Here is a 26,720-nt window from a genome sequence, read left to right on the forward strand (position 1 = left end):
AAAAAAATAGTAAAGCAGGGCCATTCTGCAGCCTAGCAAATGAGCCCTGGTAGTCAAGAGACACCTTTTTCTTTTATTTTTCTCTTTCTATAAAAGGAATCGTTGCAGCAATGCGGGGGGGGGGGGGGCGGCAAAAACGATCAGGTCTCTCAGCTGTGTTGCTCCTATTCGAAAGGCAGGCAGGAGAGTTTGGAGAAGGAAGCTGAAAGCTCCATGCATAATATAAAGCTCCCCATCCCCTCTTAACCCTCTCCAAGCGTCAGACGTCCCTCTTTGCCTAAGTGGTGAGTCTGTCTGTCCGTGTGCCCTTCTTGTTGCCAATAGGTGGGGCCACCAACATCTCCAGCGGCAGAACGCTACACACCAATTGCCTTTTCTCATTCCTAGGCAACTCCTACTTTACTGTACTAGGGGGAGGGGTGAGGGGCGGCGGGGGAGGAGTATGTGTGTAAAAGAGAAAAAATGAATGTAGTCTCTTTGCTCTTCGACCCTCGCTTCAAAGGGATCTGGGTTTCAACCACTCCTGTTATCTCTGACCTGGGGAGAGAGGGAGGGCATAGAAGATCTGTTACTGCCAGCCTCGCCGGCCCAATTTCTCCTGCTCAGATTCTCCTGGTGGAGAGCTCTCTCAGGCAGTTATCGTGCCTGCTAGGAACAGCTCCTTGAGCGCGCGCGGAGGGGAGGGGGAGGAAGAGGGAATGAAGGAGGAGGAGGAGGAGGAGGAGGAGGAAGGATGGTGGTGATAAAATTCAACAGCCTCTCTAACCACGGTGGGAAAAGAGCTGGGAAACTGAACCGACTCACGTTGTCAAACCACCTGTTCGCTCGAAAAGAAGCCTTTCCACTCTTTTATAGAAATACATCCCATACCTTCTGCTGTCCAAAAACAATCCTTCAAAGGAGCAGATAAGTACCCAGAGAAGGGTACATAAAATTAAACTTCTTTCCCATCACACTTGTATTCAGCACCTACTGCCTCCCCTAACCCCGATATACACGTACCTATCCAAAACCACAAGGACTACTTTCAACAACCCATCGTAGGTCAAGATTTGAACAGCTTCATTATTAAATAATAATAATAATAAAGCAAGTATAAGACGGATGGAGGAGCAAAGGGACATTGAACAGAAGAGGGCTCAAGCAAGCGAGACAGGAGAAATAAAAAGGCGAAACAGAAGAGGGGCAGAGTACGAAGGTGCCCAATATTCGCAGGAGCCCATTCTTACCGATATGAATGATTGAATCCGCAATCACTGAGTCCCAGGTTCGAGACCAGCAGATGGACATAACCAAGAGCAAGGGGAAAACTTCCATATCCTCCTGTGTTGAATGTGGGTGTGTTTTTTTTAAAAAATCTCTATCTATATTTATATGTGTACAGTCGGAAGAGTTTCAGGTAACGAAGGAGTTTAGAGAAGCTTTAAAGAAAAAAAAATCCGATTGTTGGAGGACAGGTTTGGCAGCTGACGAAGAAGGCGAAGGGATATGGGGACAATTCCAAAACCAGAAGGGCTCCTTCGCTTAGCTGTGTCACTTTGAAAGGCTTTTTGGCATCTCCGGAGTTGTTTGCAGTTTGACTGAAGAAATGCATCCAGCCTCGAGTGCTGTGGGGCAGCTGTGGTTATCAAACCAGCCCCATATCTCGGGCAGGCTGGCGGGAGGGCGGGCGGCGGGGCCAGCGAAGAATCCGTCCAGGTCCAGCCCGATGGCAACTTCCAGCAGCCCGTAGCCCGTAGCCCCCGCCCCCACCCCGCCCCTACCCCCTGCCGGATGTTCGACGCCCCTCCTCCCTCAACAAAAAAAAAAAAAAAACCCCAAAACACCAACCTCCACCAAAACAACCGGTGGAGAATGCCTAATCCTTGCCTTCGCTGGAAAAAAAAAAAAAAAATCCAATACCAGTACCAGAGGAAGCAGCGAGATTCCTGCAGGGAAAAAAAAAAAAAAAAAGCCCCTCGGCCAAGGCGGGGGGCGGGAGGGGGGCGCAGTAAACTTCGAGGTAATGCAGATAGTAATGCAGAGAAAATTCCCTTTCTTCGGAAGGGGGGGGAAGCCCAGTTGTCTGGCAGTAATGCCAGGTAGTGGAGCAGGCGATCGGCCGGCTGGCTGGCGGGAGCAGCGGTGTCTGGAGCGAGGCGAAGGAAAGCAGCTGATAGGGTTGCAGGCTTCTTTTGGAGCTTCCTGGCTGGATGGATGCAGCGAGAGAGAGAGAGAGACCCCGAGAAGGGAGCTTGGCAGCTTCAGCCCCAGCCTGCACGTTGCCTAGAAATGGATCACCTAGGAGAAGGAGCGAGCGAAAGAGATAACAGTGCCATCAAGCAGAGGGAGAAAAGAGAGAGGGAAAGAGAGACAGAGAGCTTCTCTCTAATAACCACCTCCTCCCCCTATCTGCAATCCGAGGGAGAAACAAAATAGTGCTCTCATTTCCCGTGGAATCTTCAACTAAGGGGGGGTAGGGGGTTGGGGGAGGAGTTAAGGGGAAAAAAACCACAAGCTCGTGAAATATAAAAAAAAAATTGGGAAGGCCTTTTTAAACACCTGCACATTCTATCTTGATCTTTTAACCTTGTAACTACAACAGGTACCACTTTTCCAGTTCTTGAATGGAATTAGCCCCGTTGGTTGAAAAATCAGGGACACCTAGCCACTAAGGGAGGAGACCTAGAAAGCTATTATTAGGCTCCTAATTTCAAAGTTTTGAAAGGACAGGTGATGCCAATTACTTTCTAAACTGTGTTCTTTTCCCTCCCTCCTTCCCCCCCGTGATTTTTAAGGGGGGAAGGGGGCGAGAATTACTGAAAATCTAAAACAAATCAGATTGAAGAACAGTATTGCTTCATTGAAATGCATAATCAAAATATTCTATTATCATAGAAGAGATAGCTTAGTAACTATTTTATACTGATAAAATCCGAAGGAGGGAGTTGCTCTTCCATGGAGGGTGATTTGGTAGAGCTGAGTGACGGCTCTGCCAGACACAGAGAACAGGTTTTGTCTAAGCTTTTCCCACATAGCTTAACCACACATAGCACCCAAACCTGGCCTGTACGACCTCTTCTAGTCTAGTATTTAATTTATCTTCCAAAAAGCTTTATTTGAGATTTTTAAAAAAAATGCAAATAACCCAGGGTCCAATTCAGTAAAAGAGGTAGGTAGACATGATTGTACTTAAGGATAATTAGGATCAGAGTCCTTAGAGGATTTTGAAGCTACTTCACCTGGGCTTCAATGTCATCTATAACATCCCTTCTGATTCACTCCCACTTTCTTTAACTTCATTAACCCCTCCTCCCATAATTGGACCTTTCCTTCTAGTGAAGTCATTATATCCATCATTCTTTAGACCACAATCTAAATGTGCACTCTACAATATACACACTCACAAGCTCTAATGCTCCCCCTCCAACAATTTGCTTATATTTGCCTTTCTGTACTTGTATATTTTAAACCCTCACTGAGGGTGTAACAACAGGCAGCAGTGGCAGTGACCGCTGGCTTCTTAGAGGACCTAGATTCAAATCCTTCCTCTGCTACGTACTGGCTGTGTGACCCTGGACAAGGTCAAATGACCTTTCAATGATCTCAGCAACTCTCTAAGTCTTTAAGTTGTAGGGGAAAAGATCAGCCTACTGTGTTTACCTCTGGGAGTGTCTTGTACTGATGGAATCACAGTTCTAGTTTCTATCCCTATTCCCACATTTCATGCCATCTACCTGAAACACTCTCTAATTCTACCAATCCTTAAGCATCTTTCATAAGCTATAGCTTCTATCAAGTCATCCCTTTTACTTTTATAACTAGGATGGTCGAACACACACACACACACACACCCCACCACCACCACAACAAGAACAACAAGCATTTTACTCAAGGTACTTGTGTTTTCTTTAAAACATGTTTTCTTTAGTTTATACATCTATGTTTTACACTGATTCCAGCCTCCTCTTTGCCCCTCTTAGAGTCAGTTAGGCATAGGGTATAGATAGAGCACTAGGCCTATAGTCAGAAAGACCTGAGTTAAAATCTAGGTTCAGACACAAGCTGTTTGATCCTGACAAATCATTTAACCTCTGTTTGCCTCAATTTATCCAAGGGTAAAATGGAGAAAATGACAGCTTCTACCTTGCAGTATCATTGTATACTTACAGAACCATAGAAAGTGAACTAAAAAAGTAGTGGAAACAACTTTAGCAAAGTTGCAGGGTATAAAATAAATCCACATAAATCATCAGCATTTCTATTTATTACCAGCAAATTCCAGTAGCAAGAGACAGAAAGAAAAATTCTATTTAAAATAACTGTGAATATCTTTTCTATTATATTATGTTATGGAAATTCTTGTTTTATTCCATAAATTAAAAATAAAATAACTGTGAACAGTATAAAATACTTGAGAGTCTACCGGCTAAGACATACCCAGGAACTTATATAGCAAAAAAACAAAACCCATTTCATACAAATAAAGACAGATTTAAACAAGTGGAGAAATGTTAATTGTTCATGGGTAGGCTGAGCCGATGTAATAAAAATGACAATTCTACCTAAATTAATTTATTTACTAAATGCCGTACTAGTCAAACTACCAAAGAACTATTTTACAAAGTTAGAAAAAAATAGATAAAATTCATCTGGAAGAACAAAAGGTCAAGAATAACAAGGCAATCAATAAAAAATAAGAAGGAAGTCAACCTAGCAGTAACAAAATTTCAAATTATGTTACAAAGTGATTATCATCAAAACAATCTGGTATTGACTCAGAAATAAAGTAGTTGATCAGTAGGAATTGATTAAGTACGAAATATACAGTAGTAAATGATCAAAGTAATCTAATGTTTGATTAAACTCAAATATCAAAGCTCTGGGGGCAAGAACTCTCCATTTGACAAAACCTACTAGAAAAACAGGAAAGCAGTTTGGCAAAAATTAAGCATAGACCAAAAGCTCACATCTTATATAACCAAGATAAGATCAAAATGGGTACATAATTTAGACTGAAAGGGTGATATCATTATCCCATTTAGGGGAACATGGAAAAAAAATTTTCTGTCAGTTTTATGGATAAGGGAAGAGTTCACAACCAAACTAGGGAAAGAAAGGATCATGGAAGGTAAAATGAATAGTTTTTGATTACATGAAATTAAGAAGTTTTTACCCAAACAAACCAATGCAACCAAATTAGAAGGAAAGCAGGAAACCAGGGGGAAATTTTATAATAAGTTTCTATGATAAATGGTCAAAGCATAGGAAAAGGCATTTTTCAGGTACTGCGTATATCCTTTGACCCCCCCAAAAAAAATGCCTCTATTAGGTCTATATCCCAAAGAGATAAAAGAAAAAGGGAAATAATTTATATGTACAAAGATATTTATACCAGCTTTTTTTTGTGGTGGCAAAGAATTGGAAAGTGGGGAGAGTGCCCATCAATAGGGAAATGGTTGAACAAGCTGTGGTATATGATTGCGATGAAATACTTGTAAGGAATACTTAGGAGGAATGTTTCAGAAAAACCTTAGAAGACTTATATGAAGTGATGCAAAGTGAAGTGAGCAGAAACATGAAAAAATTTTACACAGCAATGGCAATACTGTAATGATTTTCAACTGTGAAAGACTTAGCTACTCTGATCAATAAAATGACCCAAGACACTTGCAAAGGTCTCATGATGAAAACGTCTATCTACCTCCAGAGAGAAAATAGATTAACTCTGAGTACAGATTATTTTTCACCTTATTTTTCTTGATTTTAAATTAAAATAAAATTATTTTGTTGCATTTTAAGTTTTGGATTGTCCCCCTCCCTCCATCCCGCTCCTTGCTAGAGAATGACACCATTTGATGCAGATATATGTGTGTGTACATGTGTATGGATGTATGTATATATGTGTGTGTGTATATATTTATATATGTGTGTGTGTGTGTGTGTGTATATATATATATATGTTGACATACATACGTATAAAACCATACCATGCATACTTCTATTTATAAGTTCTTTCTCTGGAGGTGGATAGCATCTTCATAGGTTCTTTGTAGATGATTTGAGTATTTATAATACTAAGAATAACTTTGTTGTTCACAGTTATTCTTTGAACAATATTGTATGCCACATTCTCTTGGTTCCACTCATTTCACTCCATTATTTTATGGAAGTCTTCCTATGTTTTCCCTAAAATCAACCTGCTCACCATTCTTATAGCAGAGTAGTATCCCATTACATATACCACAACTTACTTAGCCACCTAATTGATGGGCATCCCCTGAATTTCTAGTTCTTTGCCACCATAAAGAGAACTGCTATAAGTAATTTAGAATATATAGGTTCTTTTCCTTTTTCCCCGATCACCTTTGCAAAACAGACCTGCTATTGGTATTGCTGTGTCAAAGGGTATGTACAGTTTTATAACTCTTTAGGCATAATTGCAGATTGCTCTCCAAAATGGTTGGATCACTACACCATACCATCAAGAGTGTATTAGTGTTCCAATTTTTCCACATCCTCTCCAACATTTGTCATTTTCCCCTTCTATCATTTTAGTCAATCTGATAGGTGTAAGACGGTATCTCAAAATTGTCTAAATTTGCATTTATCTAATCAATAGTGATTTAGAGCATTTTATATGACTATAGATAGTTTTGATTTCTTCATCAAAAAACTGCCTGTTCTTAACCTTTGACCATTTATCAATTGCAAAATGACTCATATTCTTATAAATTTAGTGAAGTTCTCTATATATTTGAAATGAGACCTTTATCCAAGAAGCTGTCTATAAAAATTTCCCCAATTGTCTTCTATCTTTCTAATCTTGGCTACCTTGGCTTTATTTGCACAAAAACTTTTTAATTTAATGTGATGAATATTATCTCTATTTCTTGTTTATTCATAAATTCTCCTATCTGTAAGTCTGATAGGTAATGTGTTCCATGTTCTTCTAATCTACTTGTTTTATCTCCCTTTATATCTAGGTCATGTATCCACTTTGACCTTATCTTAATAAATAGTGTAAGATATTGGTCTATGCACAACTTCTGCCAGACTGCTTTCCACTTTTCCCAACAACTTTTTTGAAATACTGAATTCTTGTCCCAAGAAGTCAAATATTTACATTTATCAAACATGAGGTTACTAGAATCATTTACTTCTCTATGTTGTATTTCTACTCTGTTCCACTGATCTACCTTTCTATTTCTTAACTAGTGTCAGATAGTTTTGATAACTACTGCCTTATAATACAGTCTTAGTATCAGGTACTGCTAAACCTCCTTCTGTTATATTTTTTTCATTAATTCTTTTGATATTTTGATCTTTTGTTCTTATAAATGAATTTTTAAAATCTTTTTTTCTAGCTTTTAAAATTTTTTTGGTAATCTAATTGGGATAGCATTGAATAAGGAGATTAGGTGGAATTATCATTTTTATTATATTGGCTCTACCCACCCATGGACAATTAATATTTCTCCAGTTATTTAAATCTGACTTTATTTGTATAAAAAGTGTTTTATATCGATATAAAAAGTGTTCATGTAGTTTCTGGGTTTGTCCTGGCAGGTATGTTCCCAGGTATTTTATGCTGTCAACAGTTATTTTAAATGGGGTGTGTCTTACTATCTTGTCTTGAAGAGTTTTGTTGAAGATACATAAAAATGTTGATGATTTATGCGGGTTTATTTTATATCCAGCTATTTTGCCAAAATTATTAATTGTCTCAACTAGCTTTTTAGTTGACTCTCTAGGATTTTCCAAGTATGTCATTATAAGGATTTATTGCCTCATTGCCCATTCTGGTTCCTTCAATTACTTTTTCTTCTCTTATTGCTATTGCTAGCACTTCTAATACAATGTTGAATAATATTGATGATAATGGGCATCCTTGTTTCATTCCTGGTCTTATCAAGAAGGCTTCTAGTTTATCCTCATTACAATTAATGCTTGCTGGTGGTTTTAGGTAGATGCTCCTTATTGTTTTAAGGAAAAACCCATTCATACTCATATTTTCAAGTTTTTTAATAGGAATGAAATGTATTTTGTCATAAATCTGCATCTATTGATATGATGGTATGGTTTTGTTATTTTCATTTTTGATATAATTAATCCCTGCATTCGTGGTACAAATCCCACTTACTCATAATGTATAATCTTTCTGATATATTGTTGTAGTCTCTTAGTATTGTGTTTAGGATTCCCACATCTAGATTCATTATTGAAAAGGGTCTATAATTTTCTCCTCTGTTTTTGCTCTTCTTGGTTTAGCTATCAGAACCATATTTGTTTCATTAAAGGAGTTTTATAGGACTCCTTCTTTGGCTATTATTCCAAATAATTTATCTAATATTAGAATAAGTTGATCTGTAAATGTTCACTATAAATCTACCTGGTTCCAGTGCTTTTTCTTAAGAAACTTATTTAGGGCCTTTTCTATTTCTTTTTTCTAAAATAGGTTAATTTCCTCTTCTGTTAATCTAAGCAGTTTGTATTTTTAAATATTCTTCAAATTTACCTAACATTAAATTTATTGAAATAAAATGAGGCAAAACTATTAATAATTGCTTTGATTTAATCTTTCTTAGTGATACATTCACCTTTTTCGTTTTTGATACTATTGATTTGATCTTCTCTTATTTTAATCATATTAACTTGTGGTTTGTCCATTTTTTTTCATAAAACCAACTCAGTTTTATTTATTAATGCAATGGTTTCATTACATTCAGTTTTTTTAGTTTCATCTTTAATTTTTAAAATTTCCACTTTGGTGTTTAATTGGAGATTTTTAATTTGTTCTTTTTCTAGTTATTTTTAATTGTTGTGCCCAATTTATTGGTCTGTTCTTTCTCTATTATTATTACTATTTTTGATGTAAACATTTAGAGATATAAATTTTCCTCTGATTACTGCTTTTCATGCATCCCATCCATTTGGCTATGTTGTCTCCTTATTATCATTCTCTTTTAAAAATTATTTGTTGTTTCTATGACATTCTTTGACTTAGTCATTCTTTAAGATTAGGTTATTTAGTCTCCAATTAATTTTAATTTGTGTTTCCATAGCCTGTTATTATGATATAATTTTATGGCCTTATGACATGAAAAGAACACAGTTAATATTTCTGCTTTTCTGCAATTAACTATAAAGTTTTATGCCCTAATAGGTGGTCAGTTTTTTTTAAAGATACAATAAACCACTGAGAAAAAGGTATATTCCTTTCTATTCCCATTCAATTCTTTCCTAATATTTATCATATTTAGTTCATCTAAGATTCTATTCATCTGCATGATTTCTTTCTTGTTCATTTTTTGTTATATTTATCTAGTTCTAAAAAGGGAAGGTTGAAGTCCTCCATTATTATAAATTTGCTATTTCCACCTGTAATTCATTTAGCTTTTCCTTTAAAAATGTGAACACATTTGGTGTGTATAGGTTTACTATTGATATTACTTCATTATCTATGGCACCTTTTATCGTAATATAGTTTCCTAGTTTGTCTCTTTTCATTAAATATATTTTAGCTTTAACTTTGATATCATGATTTATACCCCTGCTTTTTTTTGCATCAGCTAAAGCATAATAAATTTTACTCTAGCCCTTTATTTTTACCATATGTGTATATCTTATTTTTAAATGTGTTTCTTGTAAACACATTGCCAAGTTCTGGGTTTTTTAAATTTATTTTGATTTTAATTTATGGAATAAAACAAATATTTTCATAACATAGCATAATAAAAAAGATTATTGCACACAAAACTGCGTATCTACTATGTACAACTTGCTATTCCTTTTAAATATTCAACAGTTATCATGTAAATTTCTTTTTTTCCTTTTTTTCTTCTCCTCCTCACCATAGAGATGACTACCATTAGAGACAAATAGTTGTGTGTATATGTACACATGCACACATACATACATAATATATATATATATAATTATTCTATACATACTTCTATTTATCATTTCTTTCTCTGGATGCAGATAGTGTGTTTTTTCATATATTCCTTAGAGTTAATTTGGCCATTTATAATAGTCAAAATAACTTCTTCACTCAAAGTCCTTCTTAAAACAATATTGCTACTAATGTATACAATGTTCTCTTGGTTCTGTTCATTTTGCTCTTCATTATTTCATGCAAATTTTTCTATGTTCTTCTAAGATCATTTAGCTCATCATTTCTTATAGCACAGTAGCGTGCCATTGCAATCATATACCACAACTTGTTCAGTCATTCTTCATTTGACAGATCCCCATAATTTCCAGTTGTTTACCACCACAGAGAAAGCTGCTATAAGCATTTTAGAATGCATAGGTTCTTTTCCTTTTTGAAAGTAGACCAAGTAGTGGTATTGCTGGGTCATAGGGTATAGGTAGTTTAATGACTCTTTGGGCATAGTTCCAGATTGTTCTCCAAAATGACTGAATAAGTTCAAAATTCCACCAAAATTGAATTAATGCTCCAATTTTTCCACATCTCCTCCAACATTTGTCAATTTCCCCTTCAATAATTTAAACTGATCTGGTTGGTGTAAAATTATATATCAAGGTTGTTTTAATTTGCACTTCTCTAATCAATGATGATTTAGTGGATTTTTTTTTCATATAACTATAAATTGTTTTGATGTCTTCATTGGAAAACTGTTTGTCTATATCCTTTGACCATTTACTAATTGGGACATAACTTATATTGTTATAGATTTGACAAAGTTTTTTTTTTTACATATTTGAGGTATGAGACCTTTATCTGAGAAGTTGTCTATGAATTTTTTTTTCCAATTTTCTGCTTTCCTTCTGATCTTGGGTACATTTGTTTTATTTGTACAAAATCTTTTTAATTTAATGTAGTTAAAAGCATCCATATTACAACTAACTTAGTTCTCTGTCTCTTGTTTATTCATAAATTGTTCACCTATCCATAAGTCTGATAAGTAATATATTCCATGTTCTTCTAATTACTTATAATATCTCTCTTTATATCTAGGTCATGTATCCATTTTGATCTTATCTTGGTAAATGGTGTAAAATATTGGTCTATGCCCAGTTTCTAATATACTGCTTTCCACTTTTCCCAATAATTTTTACCAAATAATGAATTCTTATCCCAAAATTGTTGTCTTTATATTTGTCAAATACAAGGTTATTATGTTTATTTGGTCTGTAAAGAAATGTATATCTACTCTGTTCCACTGATCTACCTTTCTATTTCTTAACTAGTACCAGATAGTTTTGACAATTGATGCCTTTTAATACAGTTTAAAATCTGGTGCTGCTAAACCTCTTCCCTTTACATTTTTTTTTCATTATTTCCTTTGATAGTCTTGACTTTTTGTTCTTCCAAATCAATTTTGTTATTATTTTTTCTAATTCAGTAAAATAAATTTTGGTAATCTAATTAGTATTTCATCAAATATATAAATTAATCTGGGTAAAATTGCCAGTTTTATTGTGTTGGTCCTGCCTACCCATGGGCAATTACTCTTTCTCCAATTATTTAATTCTGATTTTATTTGTATAAAAAGTTTTTTTTATTATTTTATTTATTTAGTTCCTCAGTTTGTTTTGGTAGGTACAGTCCAAGTTATTTATACTGTCTAGAGTTATTTTAAATATTTTAGATTCTGGTTTTTAATCCCTTCTGCTATTTGTTTCCATTTTTATGAGTAAGTTCCTCCTGTTCACATTCTAAATTATAGTTACTAGATATTTATTTCCCTCCATTCTACTTTTGTTTTGTTTTGTTTTGTTTTTGGTTAGGCAATGGTGTTAAGTGACCTGTCCAGGGTCACACAGCTAGTAAGTGTTATGTATCTGAGAACAGATTTGAACTCAGGTCCTCCTGAATCCAGGGCTGGTGCTCTATCCACTAGTCATCTAGCTGCCCCCCTCCATTCTATTTTTTCCTTGCTATTTATACCTCTCTTTCTTTCTTTTTACCTTCTCCCTCCTCAGATCTATAATTTATTTCTTACCACTGCTTTCCTAATCCACACCTCTTCTAAATCCCTCCCTTATCCCCTCACTTTGCCTTCCTATTCTATTCCTTAATCTACACACTCTTTTATGAGTCCCTCCTTTATCTTATTCTCCCACCTTCCTATTTCTCTGTAAGAAGACTTTTATACCCTTCTAGATATATGTATATATATATGTATATATATATGTATGTTATTCCCTCTTTAACCTAGTTCTGATGAGAATAAGGTTCTAGCACTATCAACTCTCCACCTCCTCCTGTTCTCTACTGCAACAGTTCTTCCATTCATGCCTTATTTGTATGACATAATTGCTCCATTTTACCTCTCCCTACCCAATTTCATTTTTTAGGATCATCCCATCATATCCAACTCAACCCCAAGCCTTCCATTTATATATTCTCTATTATGTATCAGGTCCCGAACTAAGCTCTCTTACAAGTATTTTCTCATTTGAGCCTCATAACAACCCTGGGAGATAGATACAATTGCTCCCATTTTATAATTGAGGAATTCGTATTGCTATATAATTATTCTAATACATTATATATTCATATATATATATGTACATACATATATTTCAGAGATAAGGTACCACTAAAGTGGTACCCTAATAATTACCCTAATAATGGTAACATTCTTAATAGTTACAGATAATGTGTTGCTATACAAAAAAAAATGAAGTTTGACCTTATTAATCCTTTATAATTGGTATTTCACATTTATCTTTTTATATCTCTACTGATTTTTGTTGTTCAGATTTTTCTGTTCATTTCTGGTCTTTTTTTCAAGAATACCTGAAAAATCCTTTGAGGCATTTAACATCTTTTTTATTTTCCATACAGGATTACACTCAGCTTTTCTGGGGAATTCAAGTGTTGTGTCAATATGTCAGAGATGGGACCTGAAGGAAGGTTTCAGGGCAGCCCTCTCTCCACTAAACCTGTAGGACAGTGAAATCAGAATCCCTTTATACTCTTAAAAATAATTGAGGACCCCAAAGAGCTTTAGTCTATGTGGGTTATATCTATTAATATTTATAATATTAGAAATTAATCATGATAAAAAATTAAATGTTTATTAATTTAAAATAACAAACCAAATGCATGTTAACATAAATAATGTTGTTTTATCTAAAATAGCTATATTTTCTCCAAACAAAAAAAAATTGGTGAGAAAAGTAGCATGGATTTACATTTTTTGCAAATCTCTTCAATGTCTGACTTAATAGAAGACAGCTGGATTATCATATCTGCTTCTCCATTCAATCTGTTGCAATGTGTTGTTTTGATGGAAGTATATTAAGAAAATCTGCCTTCACACAGATATGTAATTGGAAAAGGGAGGATTTTAAGAGGCAAATAGCATCTTAGTATATTAGGAAAATTGTTTTGACCTTGAAGACACCCTGAAAGGTTTTCAGGGATTCCATGGATCTATGAACCACATTTTCAAAACTTCTATAATATCACTTCTCATAACTAGCTAATTTGACCCCTCCCAAGTACAGAAGGAAATCAAATTACTAAAATTAAAATAAACAAGTTGAATTTTCAGTGACTAGTGGAAACAAAATGGATTGTTAGAAACTACTATTTAAAATTATATGCCAGAAAAAATGAAATTTTAATAAAAGTAGATGATTCCCTAAAAAATAAATTGTCCAAATAAATGAAACAAGAAGTAGAGATTTAAATGCTTTAGTCTCAGAAAAATAAATTGAACAAGACATTAAGGAACTACTAAATTGGGAGAAGAGGAGGGTGAGGGAAAGGAATCCTTAAAGAGGACAAAATTTACAAATAAATTCTAACAAACATTTAAAAACCAATTAATTATCCACACTATATTTTCCCAAATAACTAAGACAGAAGGCCCTCTACCAAATTCCTTCTATGAGATCAATTCAATTGTGTTACCAAAACCAAGTAGAGACACAACAAAGAAAAAGAACTATAGACTAATTTCACTAATGAATATTGATGCAAATTTTTAAAATAAATCTTAACAAAGGGACTACAACAAAATATTAAAAATAGTCAATTATTACTATGTTGAATTCATACCCAGGGATTCAAAAATATTTTAACATTAGAAAAATATTCATATAAATAAAATATTTAAATAATTTAACAGTCAATACAGAAATGGCTTCGAAAAATTTTAGTGTTACTTTGTGTTTGAACCCAAACAAAGGCATGGTGGAAAATACTTTATTATCAGATAATATATTACATATCATACACACATACAGTATTTATTTCTCATAGACATACTCCTTTCTCACTTAATTTCAGTGTTATATTCTCTCTTGGTTTACTTCCCACCTACCTTGTCATTCCTTTTCCTGAACTTTGTTCCTCTTTTGCTGAGTAATTATCATGCTTCTGTCCACTTGTCTCTTTCTTGTTTCCTATTCTCTTCTCTCTATACTCTATTCCTGGGCAATCTCATGCTCTCAAGGGGTCAGTTATCCTTTCTATGCTGATGCATCTCAGATCTGTAAATCTAGTTCTAGTATCATTTTGAACTCCAGGGCTCCATTCCAACTGCCTACTGGATGATTCCACCTGTATGGCCTATAAACATCTTAAGCTCAACATGTTTAAAAGAGAACTCATATTTTATTAAAAACTTTCCTGAAATTCTCTATTTCTGTTAAGGTTACAAAGTTAATGTAATCCTGTAAGTTCATAAGTTTAGCTTCATCTTTGGCTCTTTTCTCTCCCTCACCTCCCATTCTGATTATTTTCAAAGGGTCATCAATCTTCTTTCTGCAACATCATTAATATCTGCACCTTGTTCTCACCTCATACAAGTTCTATCCTGTTTCAGGCCCTTAGTACTTCTCATTAGACTACAACAATAGTTTCCTAATTAGTTTTCCTTCTTTTAGTCTCTTTTTTCTGCAGTATATCTTTATCTTGCCTGCTGAATGGTATTTCTAAAACACACATCTAAACATGTCACTTTAGTGGTACCTTATCTCTGAAATATATATATGTACATATATATATATGAATATATAATGTATTAGAATAATTATATAGCAATACGAATTCCTCAATTATAAAATGGGAGCAATTGTATTTATCTCCCAGGGTTGTTATGAGGCTCAAATGAGAAAATACTTGTAAGAGAGCTTAGTTCGGGACCTGATACATAATAGGCCCTTGAATAGATATTTGTTTCTTTCCTTCCTCTTTTTCCTTCCCCAGTATATTATTACTCCCCCTTATGCATTCTATTTTTTACTTAAACTAACTATTCTTATACATGACATTCCATCTCCCTCCTTAATGCCTTAGTACATGTGGTCCCCTATATTTGGAATGAACTTTCTCAACTCTGCCTCAGAATTTCTTCAACTTTCTTCAAAGCACAGCTCAGGTGTCAACTCCTACATGAGACCTTTCCTGACCCCACCACCCCTGTTCTTCATACTCTCTCATTCTTAAAATTACTTTAAAATACTTTCTTCATACTTTGTACATAACTTTGGGTTTTCTTATCTATAACGAAATTGTATTCCCCAAGAAGAATGTTTTGTTGTTGTTCAGTTGTATCCAACTCTTCATGACCCCATTTGGGATTTTCTTGGCAAGGATATCGAAGTGATTTGCCATTTCCTTTTCCAGTTCATTTTACAAGTGACAAAACTGAAGCAAACAGGGTAAAATGACTTGCCCGGGGTCACATGGCTAGGAAATGTCTGAGGCCCTATTTGAATTCAGGTCTTCCTAACTCCAGGCCCTCTGTTCTATCTATTGCATCACCTACCTGGCCCTAAGTAGAACATAACATCTTTTATATCAGTCTTTTTTTTTAAAGTAGAATTTAACATCCCTTTTTTAAAAAAGGCTATTTTATTTTTATGTTTGCATACCAACACTTAGCACATACTAGGTGTTTAATGTTTGCTGAATTGAATTTAATTACAGTTATATTTAAAATATTAAAAATGAATTGCATTGCTAAATAACAAAGCAACTTTGAGATGTATTTTTTCATAAAAAAACAGTTAATTGAAATTGTAAAGTTGCATGTAAGTATAAGTAAAGAACTTTATTAATGTAAAATGCATCATATGAAAGAAGAAAATATTAAGCACCTCCTTTTTTAAAGCAGCTAGATGATATAGTAGAGAAAGCACTGAGTCTAGAATCAGGATTATTTGAGTTCAGATCTAGGCTCAGATACTAGTCACTAGTGTAGTTCTAAGGTAATTTAAATTGTCTATGTCTCAGTCTTATCATCATTAAAATGAGTATAATAATAACACCTACCTCCCAGGGTTGTGAGGATGAAAAAAGATAATATTCATAACTTACTTTGCAAAACTCAAAAGTGCTATATAAGTGTTAGCTTTTATTTTTATCCTGATTCTGACTATTTTAAATCTCACTTTAGGTAATGTGAAGAATTTTGATGCTTAATCTAATGACTAGGCATATTTTTCTGTGGTTAAGCATCTTATATGTCAGCTGCATAATCACTTTAAAACATTTTGGTTTTTTTGCTTTTGTTTTTGTTTTAACTTGGGAGTATTCCCAAAATTATCATATGTACAAAACAAAGATTTCTCTTGGATTCCTGATGATACCTAAGGTATTGCCTGTTTGATGTTGGGGAAAAGACTTTCTCTGGATCTCAGTTTCTTCATCTGTAAAATAAATGAATCAGATGAATTTACCTCAAGGGACCCTTTCTATTTCTTCTTATGATTCTAATAAGATGAGAGTTTTAGTTTTAATTTTACTTAGGAATCAGATAATGACAGATTTTATTTCTCATTTTTTAAAAGATTAATTTGGTGTTTAAATGAAAACTCAGTTTTCAAAACCTGTTGAGCAATATCACAAAAGATACTAAAAAATACAGTCTTGAAATCAGTATTGTGTTTTTATTAAAAGCATATAATAATGATATGAACTATATGAATATGAATTATATAAAATGTCATGTTAGAATTCATTGTGATTTCTGAAATACAGGCATAATCCACACTATTATAGAGCAAAGTCTTAATAAGGTAGTCCTTTTCTATTTCCAGATACAGCAATTTTGGAACCTGGCTGTTAATGTCAATTTGAGATGCTCATTTCACAATGTTATTTTGTGAGTGAAATGAAATTAATTTACTTTTACTATGTCAAACAACATGTAGGACATAAAAATGGAATAAGGCTGGGAAAAACAACAACTCAAGCAAAATATTCTTTCCCAAATATTTAAATACAAGTATTTCAATGACTGGAGTTATACCACAAAAGGGTTATTGACTAGAGGGGGAAAACTAGCTGTACAAAGTTATTCCTAGAAGTACTATTTGCAATAGCAATCACAAAACCCCTAAAAACAAACCCTACTTGAAAATACACCATCAATAATAGGATAATGCCTGAACAAATCATAACAAATAACTGTAATTAGAATACTTATTGAGCCTCATGGCAATTATGAAAAATTCAAAGGAATTTGGGAAAACGTATGTGAAGTAGTGCAAAATAACAACACACACAAAAAGATATAAATGCTATCAACAACTGTGTAGTTAAAGATGTCAGTAACAAAAACAATGTCATGTATGTGGAAAAACAGTTTTAAAGGATCACATAAGGATAAATTAGTCCCTAATATATTAAAATTTACATGTATAACTTTTGGGTAAATAATAGAACTATTGGTAAATAATGGAAGTAAATACATAATGAAGCATGTCTAAATGTTAAGTGTAGCCTATTTTTTTTCCTTTCGATTACTGACATACTATTAAAGTTGAGTTAAGAGAAAACTTTTTTCCTTATTGTCTCTTATAGATAACCCAGAGATGGTTTTCTAGGTGGAGGGAGCCATTTGCACAAGTTATGGTACTCAATTACATGCTGTCTCAATTCTTTTGCCTAGAGAATGAATTGACAACTGACATGGAATAATGAATGAAATCCAAAAAACTTTTGGAGGGAGGTAAAATGTCACAATTAGGGACAACGGACACTTCCTCTATTCTAGCATGTCTCCACAAGATGGCAGTCATGCCTGGTACAAATTTAATCTTTGTAAATTATGAGTATTGTGGAACTTAACAATTCACTGCACCCTAGGAACCAATCATGTTCAAATCAACAACATACATTGTATTTAAAGTCTAAGTTGTATTTCCATTGATATGTTAAAAAAAACTTTTCATAAGAACATAATAATCAAATGCTATCCTGTATAATTTTAACATTTGGGTATTTTATAACATTTAATATTTGCTTTCCTCACAACTTCTCTGACTTAAGTAACAATAGAAAAATCCAAATAGCACTTTGCTTTCCTATGTCAAGGGGTCATTTAAATGATGCCAAGTGGGAAGATAATGGCAGACAGGAGGCAGTGATCCTTGAGCTGGTGATGTGGAGGCAGATTTCCTACAACTCATCTTACCCAGAGTCTGAAACAGCAGAAACACTTCTAAATTCAGAAGTCCCCATGCTACAGAATCAAAAGAAACTGAAAGATAGTGCAGAGGATGAGCAATAATGCTCAGAGAGCTTCATGAAAACTTTAAATTACACTCAATGTTGTAGTTTGTTTTTTTTTTTTTTTTGAAGACAAGGAATCCATTGCTACTGTTTGGAATCTGTTGGTCCAGAAAAAGCTCCATAAATTCAAATTGGTCTGTTTAGGGACCTTCTGTCCTGAGACAGCAGAAGACACCCAAGGTTCTGATTCTATGCCTGGATGGTCAATTTGGAGATAACGAGCTTCACCAGATTCCTATTGATATTCAGGCAAAGAGGAGTTTACAGAATTAGTATCAGAGACCCAGACCTCCACTGGAGACAGAAAAGGAAATTTTCCTAAATTCCTCTGAATCTCAAAAGAACTCAAACTCCCTCTAGAGAAAGTACAGAGATTTAGTCAAAGTCAGTTGAACCTCCTAAAGACAAGGCACTGCAGAGCAGTCTTGCATCAACAACTAATTCAAATTTGTGGCTACTTAGAATTCTGATGACTCTGAATATTTGAGATGAGGCAAAAGCCAGGAATGCCATGGAATCTTAGTGGGATTGTAAAATGGTTTCCCTTAATGAAAGGTTTCCAAAGGAGACAAGTGAACTAGGACCTAAATGTTTGTGTAACTCTCTCCATTCTTTTTCTTAGAAAAAAAAATGGCTAAGCAAGGGTGGGGAACCTAAAGCCTCGAGGCCCACATGTGGCCCTCTAGGTCCTCAAGTGCAGCCCTTTGACTGAATCCAAACTTCATAGAACAAATTCTGCATTTGAGGACCTAGAGGGCCACATGTGGCCTCGAGGCCACATGTTCCTCACCCAAGAGTGAAATGGAATTTAGCAGGTAAATGCTTATGGCATAGGACTGACTACCTCATATCACTGTATTTGGCACTCAGTTTGTATTCACATTTCTGGTTTGAATTTCAGGCTTATACTTTTTTTTTCAACCAAGATTAAAACATAAAAATAGCATGAGTTTAAAAAGAAAGTTGATTTTCATCTTAATGATGGAAGGAAAAATCAAAGTGAATATATACTTCAATATTTGAAAATTTTAAGGAACAGAAAAAAATGCAGCTCATAATCTTGAATCAACAGGTTGTCAATTTGACCAAGAAACTCAGACACAAAAAAAAAAAAAAATAGGGAAAAGACTATTGTCTTTATGGCATCAGTTCAAACAAGCCTAGATTTAAGAGGTCAGAATGGAGCTTAGAATATCCTCAAGGCTGTGGGTTTTTGAAAAAAAAAGAGGGAACCTTATTGGATTTAATCTTATTTGACAACTGACCTGGGAAAGGGTTCTTTCTCAGCTTAGGCTAGTATTGGATCCTGATATTACATAGCATTCAATTCAATGTAGTTTGGCAATATTGCAAGCATGTGTTTAGGGAGTTTGGGAGAGAGAATGAGGCTTCATGCTGGTTGTATCATCATAATAAGCTAAATTTGGGGCAGTTTTTTTTTTCATACCATAGATTCTAACATTGATTTCTGAAGTGACATGGAAATCTTTTTTTTTTTCTAATTGGTTCTCTCATTTCCCAAAATGTCTTGTATAAATTGCTCTAATAATAGAAAATAGGAATGAGTGGGTTTTGCACTGGATACTGAGTTAATTGTGCAATTCCTAAACTATCTCCAAAATATCAAATTATTTTTCAATAGTCACAAATGCCCGAATTTTATGGAATAGCAAGAACTTTGGAGTAATGCAGATTCCTCTTTTATGTAAATTGTAGGGGGGAGAGCATTTCAGGAAAAAAGTCATTTTCTTACTTAAACTTAGCATATCTCTTGATGCCTACCAAGTTGCTCTGCCTATAGCAGGTTCTTTTTTTTTTTTTGCTTTTTTTTTTTGGTGAGGCAATCATGGTTAAGTGACTTGCCCAGGGTCACACAGTTAGTTAAGTGTCAAGTGTCTGAGACCAGATTTGAACTCAGGTCCTCCTGACTCCAGGGCTGGTGCGTTATCCACTGCACCACCTAGCTGCCCCCAGGATGAAATTTTTCTACATGAAATTAAACATTCTGTGTTTCATGGACAAAGCCTACACAACTTACTGACCTGATGAGATGGCTTGTCTATTCTGGTATGACATCCTGTAGCTGGTTGTAGCCAATAACTGATACACCAGACAAAAGCAAATGGAAGCATAAGGTGATAACTATAGTAAATAAGTATAAATGTAGTCACTGTTTCTCTCCTCTACAATTAGCATTTTACTTGAATGATCAGGTTTTATTCTTAGCTTCACTTGCTTATCCATAACCATTTATGATAATGAAGTTTTCTCTCTCTCTTAAATACTATATGTAAATCTCAGTGACTTCCAGAGGCACAGACTGTTTTCCTATATGATACACTGCATAGCACATAATTTAAAAAATTAATTTCATACAGTTAATTCAAAATGTTATGTCCTTTATTGTAAGTGTCCTTGTATTTCTTCCATTTAAAAATTTTTTTGTTTTTTCCAATTACATGGAAAGATAGTTTTCAACATTCACTTTTATAAGATTTTGAGTTCAATTTTTTCTTCCCCTCCCCCCTCACCAAGATGGAGAGCAATCTGATATAGGCTGTACATGTGCAATCATATTAAACATATTTCCATATTAGTCATGTTGTGAAAGAACAATCAAAACAAAAGGTAACAACAACAAGAAGGAAAAAACAAAAAAAAAAGAGAGAAAATGGTATGGTTCCATCTGCATTCAGATTCCATAGTTCTTTTTCTCGATGTGAATAGAATTTTCTATCGTGAGTCTTTTGGAGTTATCTTAGATCCTTGCATTTCTGAGAAAAGTTAAGTCTATCAAAGTTAGTCATTGCACAATATTGCTGTAACTGTGTACAATGTTCTCCTGTTTCTACTAACTTTACTCAGCATCAGTTCATGTAAGTTCTTCCAGGTTTTTCTGAAATCCACCTGTTCTTTATTTCTTATAATACAATGGTAATCCTCAATAGTAATTGATTAATCAATCATCAATCATGAATGAAGCATGTTTTGCATAATTAATGTATTAAGTCTAAAATGGTTTGAGGTTTAAACTACACCATTATACTTTCCCCTTATTTTTAATGTGTGTTAGCATTTAGAAAATCTGACAGAGTGTGTTGGGCAAAGATAAAATCCTGAACAGCTGTTTGATGAATTGGGGAGCCTCTGTATTTACTTTTTGAATAAGTTTGCTATTGCCTTTGGAAAAGTCTATGTGGCACAGCTCATAATAAAATCTGGTAATTCATATTCTTTCATGCTTCTAAATATATGATGATACAATTTAATGAACCAATATTATTTTGTGAAAGTTCTAATAGGTTAGAATGTGTTTTGTTGCTCACAAAATGAGTTTTCCCCAATACAAAACAATTTTTAAAAAGAAAATCAAGCCTTTTTTCTCAGAGGAAAACTTAATCCCCTACAGCCAATGCAGAACATGGATTAAGGACTGGGGTCAACTAGAAGTCACTATCTCTCCCTCTGCTGAGAAACCAAACTGTCCTGAAAGAAAACTCTTCCACAATTCTCTCAGAAACAAAAGACCATTCAACAGTAGATACAATTCCCTGCAAAAAATTCTTTGCACACATTCTCTGCTCATCATAGGTCATACCAAAATTTGTCCAGGAGTCCCTATAGGATAGGCCATTCTAAAAAAATTTAAAAAAAGGCAAATTACATCTAGGTCTCTATTTCAAAGAGGCACACAACATTTCCTTCCATCATTCCCTGCCAATGCAAAGACCTTCCTACTGGAATTCCAAACTCACCCAATAACACTATAAGTAGGCTCAATTAGAGACAATAGAAAATAAGATCAAATGAACCCTGAACTAGTGTGAGACTTCTGTGAAAAGAAGCTAAATGCTTAGAGTTGATTATTTGGGGTTTTTAGACTAGCAGATAAATCATACTCCATGGACTTTAAGTGCATAAGGATTTCACAATAAAGTAAGCAGTCTAGGTGTATTTAAATGCAAAAAAAGAAAAAAAATACATTTATCAGATTAAAAACTAGCATTTTAGTGATACAAAATCCATGCTTCTTATACTAGCCTCAATAGCAACGTTATTGTTTTTCAGTCATGTCTAAGTCTTTGTGACTCCATGGACCATGGACCAAGCACACTAGGCCCTTCTATCCTCCACTATCTCCCAAAGTCTATCCAAGCTCATATTTATTGCTTTCATGACACTATCTATCCATCTCATCCTCTGATGTCTTCTCCTTTTGCCTCACAACAACAGAGTCTTTTCCCATGAGGCCCATCTTCTCATTATGTGGCCAGAGTGTTTAAGCTTCAGATTCATTGTTTGACCTTCCAGCTGATAGTCTGAGCCAATTTGTTTAAGTATTTACTGATTTAATCTTGCTGTCCACGGGACACTCAAAAATCTTCTCCAGCACTGCAATTTGAAAGGATCAATTCTGTAGCACTCAGCCTTCCTTATGGTCCAACTCTCACAACCCTATATTGCTACTGCAAAAATCACTACATAGCTTCTCCACCATTGATTGCAAAGCAAATATTCAATCTGATTTTAATATTGGCCATCTGGTGGTGTCCATGTGTAGAATCACCTCTTGGGTTGTTGAAAAAGAGTGTTTGCTATGACTAAAAAGTTATCTTGACAAAACTCTATTAGTCTCTGCCTGTTTCATTTTGTACTCCAAAGCCAAACTTGCCTGTTATTCCAATTATATTTTGATTTCTTACTTTAGCAGTCCGATCCCTTATAATGAATGTGACATCTTTTTTGTGTTATTTCTAGAAAATGTTGAAGATCTTCATAGAATTGATCAACTTTAGCATCTTTGTCATCAATGCTGAGAGCATGGACTTGTAGGACTGTAATGTTCATTAATTTATAGTGGATTTAAATAGGTATTCTGTAATTTCTAATAATATATCACAGTACTGCTTTTTCTACCCTTTTATTGACTATGAACGCTACTTCATTTCTTTTAAGGGATTCTTGCCCATAGTAGTTAATATGTAATAATCACCCATTCCCATCCATTTATATTCACTGATACTCAAGATGTAGATGTTTAATCTTTCCATCCCCTGTTTAACCACATCTGGCTTACCTTGGTTCATAGATCTTACATTCCAAGTTCCTGTGCAATATTGATCTTTAAAGCATCAGATTTTCCTTTCATCACCAGATACGTCCACAGCTAAGCTTCCTTTCAGCTTTGGCCCAGTGGCTTCATTAGTTCTGGAGCTACTTGTAGTTGACCTCTATTCTTCTCTATAATAGCATGTTGGACGTTTTCTATCCTGAGGCAGTCATCTTAATAGTGTCATATCTTTTATCATTTTAATACTGTCAATGAGGTTTTCTTAGTAAAGATACTGGATTGGTTTGCCATTTCTTTCCAAGGGGTCCCTACAAATTGTAAGAGCCCAATTCTATCTCAGATAAGGCCCCACATGTAGGGATTGCTCTGAACACTCCCGTAGCAAAACTGATGACAAAGGCCTATCCCTAAGAGTCAGGGAGGCTTTCATTGATGCCATCACCTTGGATCTTCCAAATCCTTCCATCCAGCTAGTTGCTAGTAATTAGCACCTCATCTAGATTAATCAACTAGCATCAATTAGATTTTTAGAAGAGATATTTACTGCAAAGATAAAATAAGAACAGAAGTTACAAATATTTCTCTCAACACCTAGGGGTACACAATCCCTTACACCATTATGGAGAGTGGACTCAAACTTAATGTAGTTTTTACATATCACTTGTCCAAATAAGTTCATTTTCAAATGTGACACAGTTCATGGGTCTAAATCTCTATCATTGGTATACTGCACCAAAGAGGTCACCTGGGCCATTTGCCATCACTTTACAGCCACTTCCAGCATGGACTTCAACTCCCAGATTCTTGATGATTTACTCTCCTGTCCTTTCAAAGCTCAGATATCATAGCTTCCCCCAAACTCCTTAATCTGAAATTAACAAAGAATAGACACAATATAGATATAAATAATAGGGTTGTAGACTCTCAGGTTCATGCTGGCTCCTGCTGATGAAGACCTAAAATTCCTTCTCTACCTAGAGGCCTTAAGCATGTCATATGCCTTCTCCATTGCCAGCCAGGCAAGAAAAAAAGAGAGAGAGAAATACTCACTTTAGTCTCCTAAATGCATCCCAGTTCTGGGTCTACAACCACTCACAAAGGATTCTCTTTATTATGTGGATAGTGGACTATACACAGTTACAGAATATCTGCAGGTGCTCTAAAATCCATGTGGGATTGCATAAGGACTATGCTGATTGACTCATCACTCCATTACACTCTCCCCTAGTTATCAAACCTGGGGATGCATGTAAGAGTGAAGTTAAAAACCATGCTACTCCATTTTTAGTCTGGATAACTTAAATGGATAAGAACATTTCTCAGTCAATCAATCACAGTCTTTAGACTCAATGTAAAAAGTCTTTTGAACTAGAATTATGTGGTACAAGATCAAGTTTGGATAGACTAAGGAAAATTACCATGTTTCAAGAGTAATCTATAATATTAACAAGTCACACAAAACGTTATCATTTGAAAGGCTGAAGCAAGCATAACATTCTAACTAAAAATGTTCAGGATGAATTATGTGAGGATGAAAAGGCCCTATCTTTGGTCTTGGCCAGATCTCTCCAACTTTGGAGGGAGGAAGACCTTGCAAACTTGGAAGGGTCCGGAAGATTTTCTACTTCCATACTTTTAATCATCATCCTATCATGGTCTGTGGAAGACCACAACTCTACCAACAGAACATTAGTGTTCCAATTTTCCATATTCCATAAACATTTATAATTTTCCTTTTTTGTTATATTAGCCAATTTGATAGGTGTGAGATGGTATTTAATTGATTTAATTTTAATTTCTCTAATAAAGTTATTTAGAGCATTTTTATGTGACTATAGCAGCTAGGTGGTGCAGTAGATTCAGCACTGGGCTTGGAATCAGAGAGACTCATCTTCATGAGTTCAAATCTGACCCCACACCTTACTAGCTATGTGACCCTGGGCAAATTACTTACCCCAGTTTGCCTCAGTTTTCTCATTTGTAAAATGAGCTAGAGAAGGAAATGGCAAACTGCTTCAGTATCTTTAGCAAGAAAACCCCTAACGAGGGCAGTTAGGTGGAGCAGTGGATAGAGTACCAGCCCTGAAGTCAGGAGGACCTGAGTTCAAATCTAGCCTCAGACCAAACACTTGACACTTACTAGCTGTGTGACGCTGGGCAAGTCACTTAACCCCAATTGCCTAAAAACAAAAAAAAAAGAAAACTCCAAATGGGGTCACAAAAAGTCATAATAAAACTATCTCATAACAACAACAAATGGATATCTTTGATTTCTTCATCTGAAAACTACCTGTTCCTATCCTTTGACCATTTATCAATTAGTGAATGACTTGTATTCTTATAAATTTGACTCCATTCTCTATATATTTGAGAATTGAAGTCTTAATCAGAGACAATTGCTATTAAAAAAATTCCCAGCTTTCTGTTTTCCTTTTAATCTTGGATGCATTAATTTTGTTTGTGCAAAACCTTTATAATTTAAGGTAATCAAAACTATACATGTTCTATTTTGTAATGCACTATCTCTTGTTTAATCCTAAATCCATACCTCATCTATAGACCTGACAAGTAAATTATTCCATGCTTCCCTAATTTGCTTATAGTATCATTCTTTATCTACATCATGTACCGATTTTTATTTTCTCTTGGTATATGGTATGACATGTTTGTCTATGCCTAGTTTTTACCAAGTTGCTTTCTATTTTCCCAGTAGTTTTTTGTCAGATATTGAGTTCTTATCCCCAAAGCTTTGATCTTCGGTTTCATCACATATTTACTACCGTGTATGGTATACCTAATCCATTACACTGATCTACAACTATTTCTTAGCCGTACTAGATTATTCTGATAATTTGTGGTACAGTTTGAGATCTAGTATGGCTAGGCCACTTTCTTTCACAATTTTTTTCCATTAATTCCCTTGATATTCCTGATCTTTTTTTGTTTCAGATGCCACCTTTCTCCCTTCCACTTGTCAACTCCCTTTCATATGTTGTCTTCCTGCAATTAGAAAGTAAAATCCTTAACAGCAGAGATCACCCTTCTTTTTACTTGTATCTGTATCCCCAGTACCTTGAACATGTTGTTGTTGTTGTTGTTGAGTTGCTCATTCATGTCCAACTCTTCATGTCCCCATGGACATCCACTATCTCCCACGCTCATGAT

The 26,720-nt window shown here is 34.8% G+C and overlaps 1 protein-coding gene and 1 pseudogene across 1 annotated transcript in view; one reads left to right on the plus strand and one right to left on the minus strand.

The window, feature by feature from the left end:
* Positions 1-1,517, minus strand: part of GRID2 (glutamate ionotropic receptor delta type subunit 2) — a 1,698,202-nt gene extending 1,696,685 nt beyond the window's left edge. Inside the window, exon 1 of the mRNA XM_027837543.1 lies at positions 1,230-1,517. Coding sequence (XP_027693344.1) covers positions 1,230-1,317 — 88 coding nt within the window. The 5' untranslated portion in view covers positions 1,318-1,517. The remainder of the gene's footprint in view (positions 1-1,229) is intronic.
* Positions 1,518-2,937: 1,420 nt separating this feature from the next.
* LOC114024375 lies at positions 2,938-18,757 on the plus strand (annotated as a pseudogene).
* The last annotated feature ends 7,963 nt before the right edge of the window (positions 18,758-26,720 follow it).

Source organism: Vombatus ursinus, unplaced genomic scaffold (assembly GCF_900497805.2).
Source record: "Vombatus ursinus unplaced genomic scaffold, bare-nosed wombat genome assembly UNPS02014821.1, whole genome shotgun sequence".
Lineage (NCBI taxonomy): Eukaryota > Metazoa > Chordata > Mammalia > Diprotodontia > Vombatidae > Vombatus > Vombatus ursinus.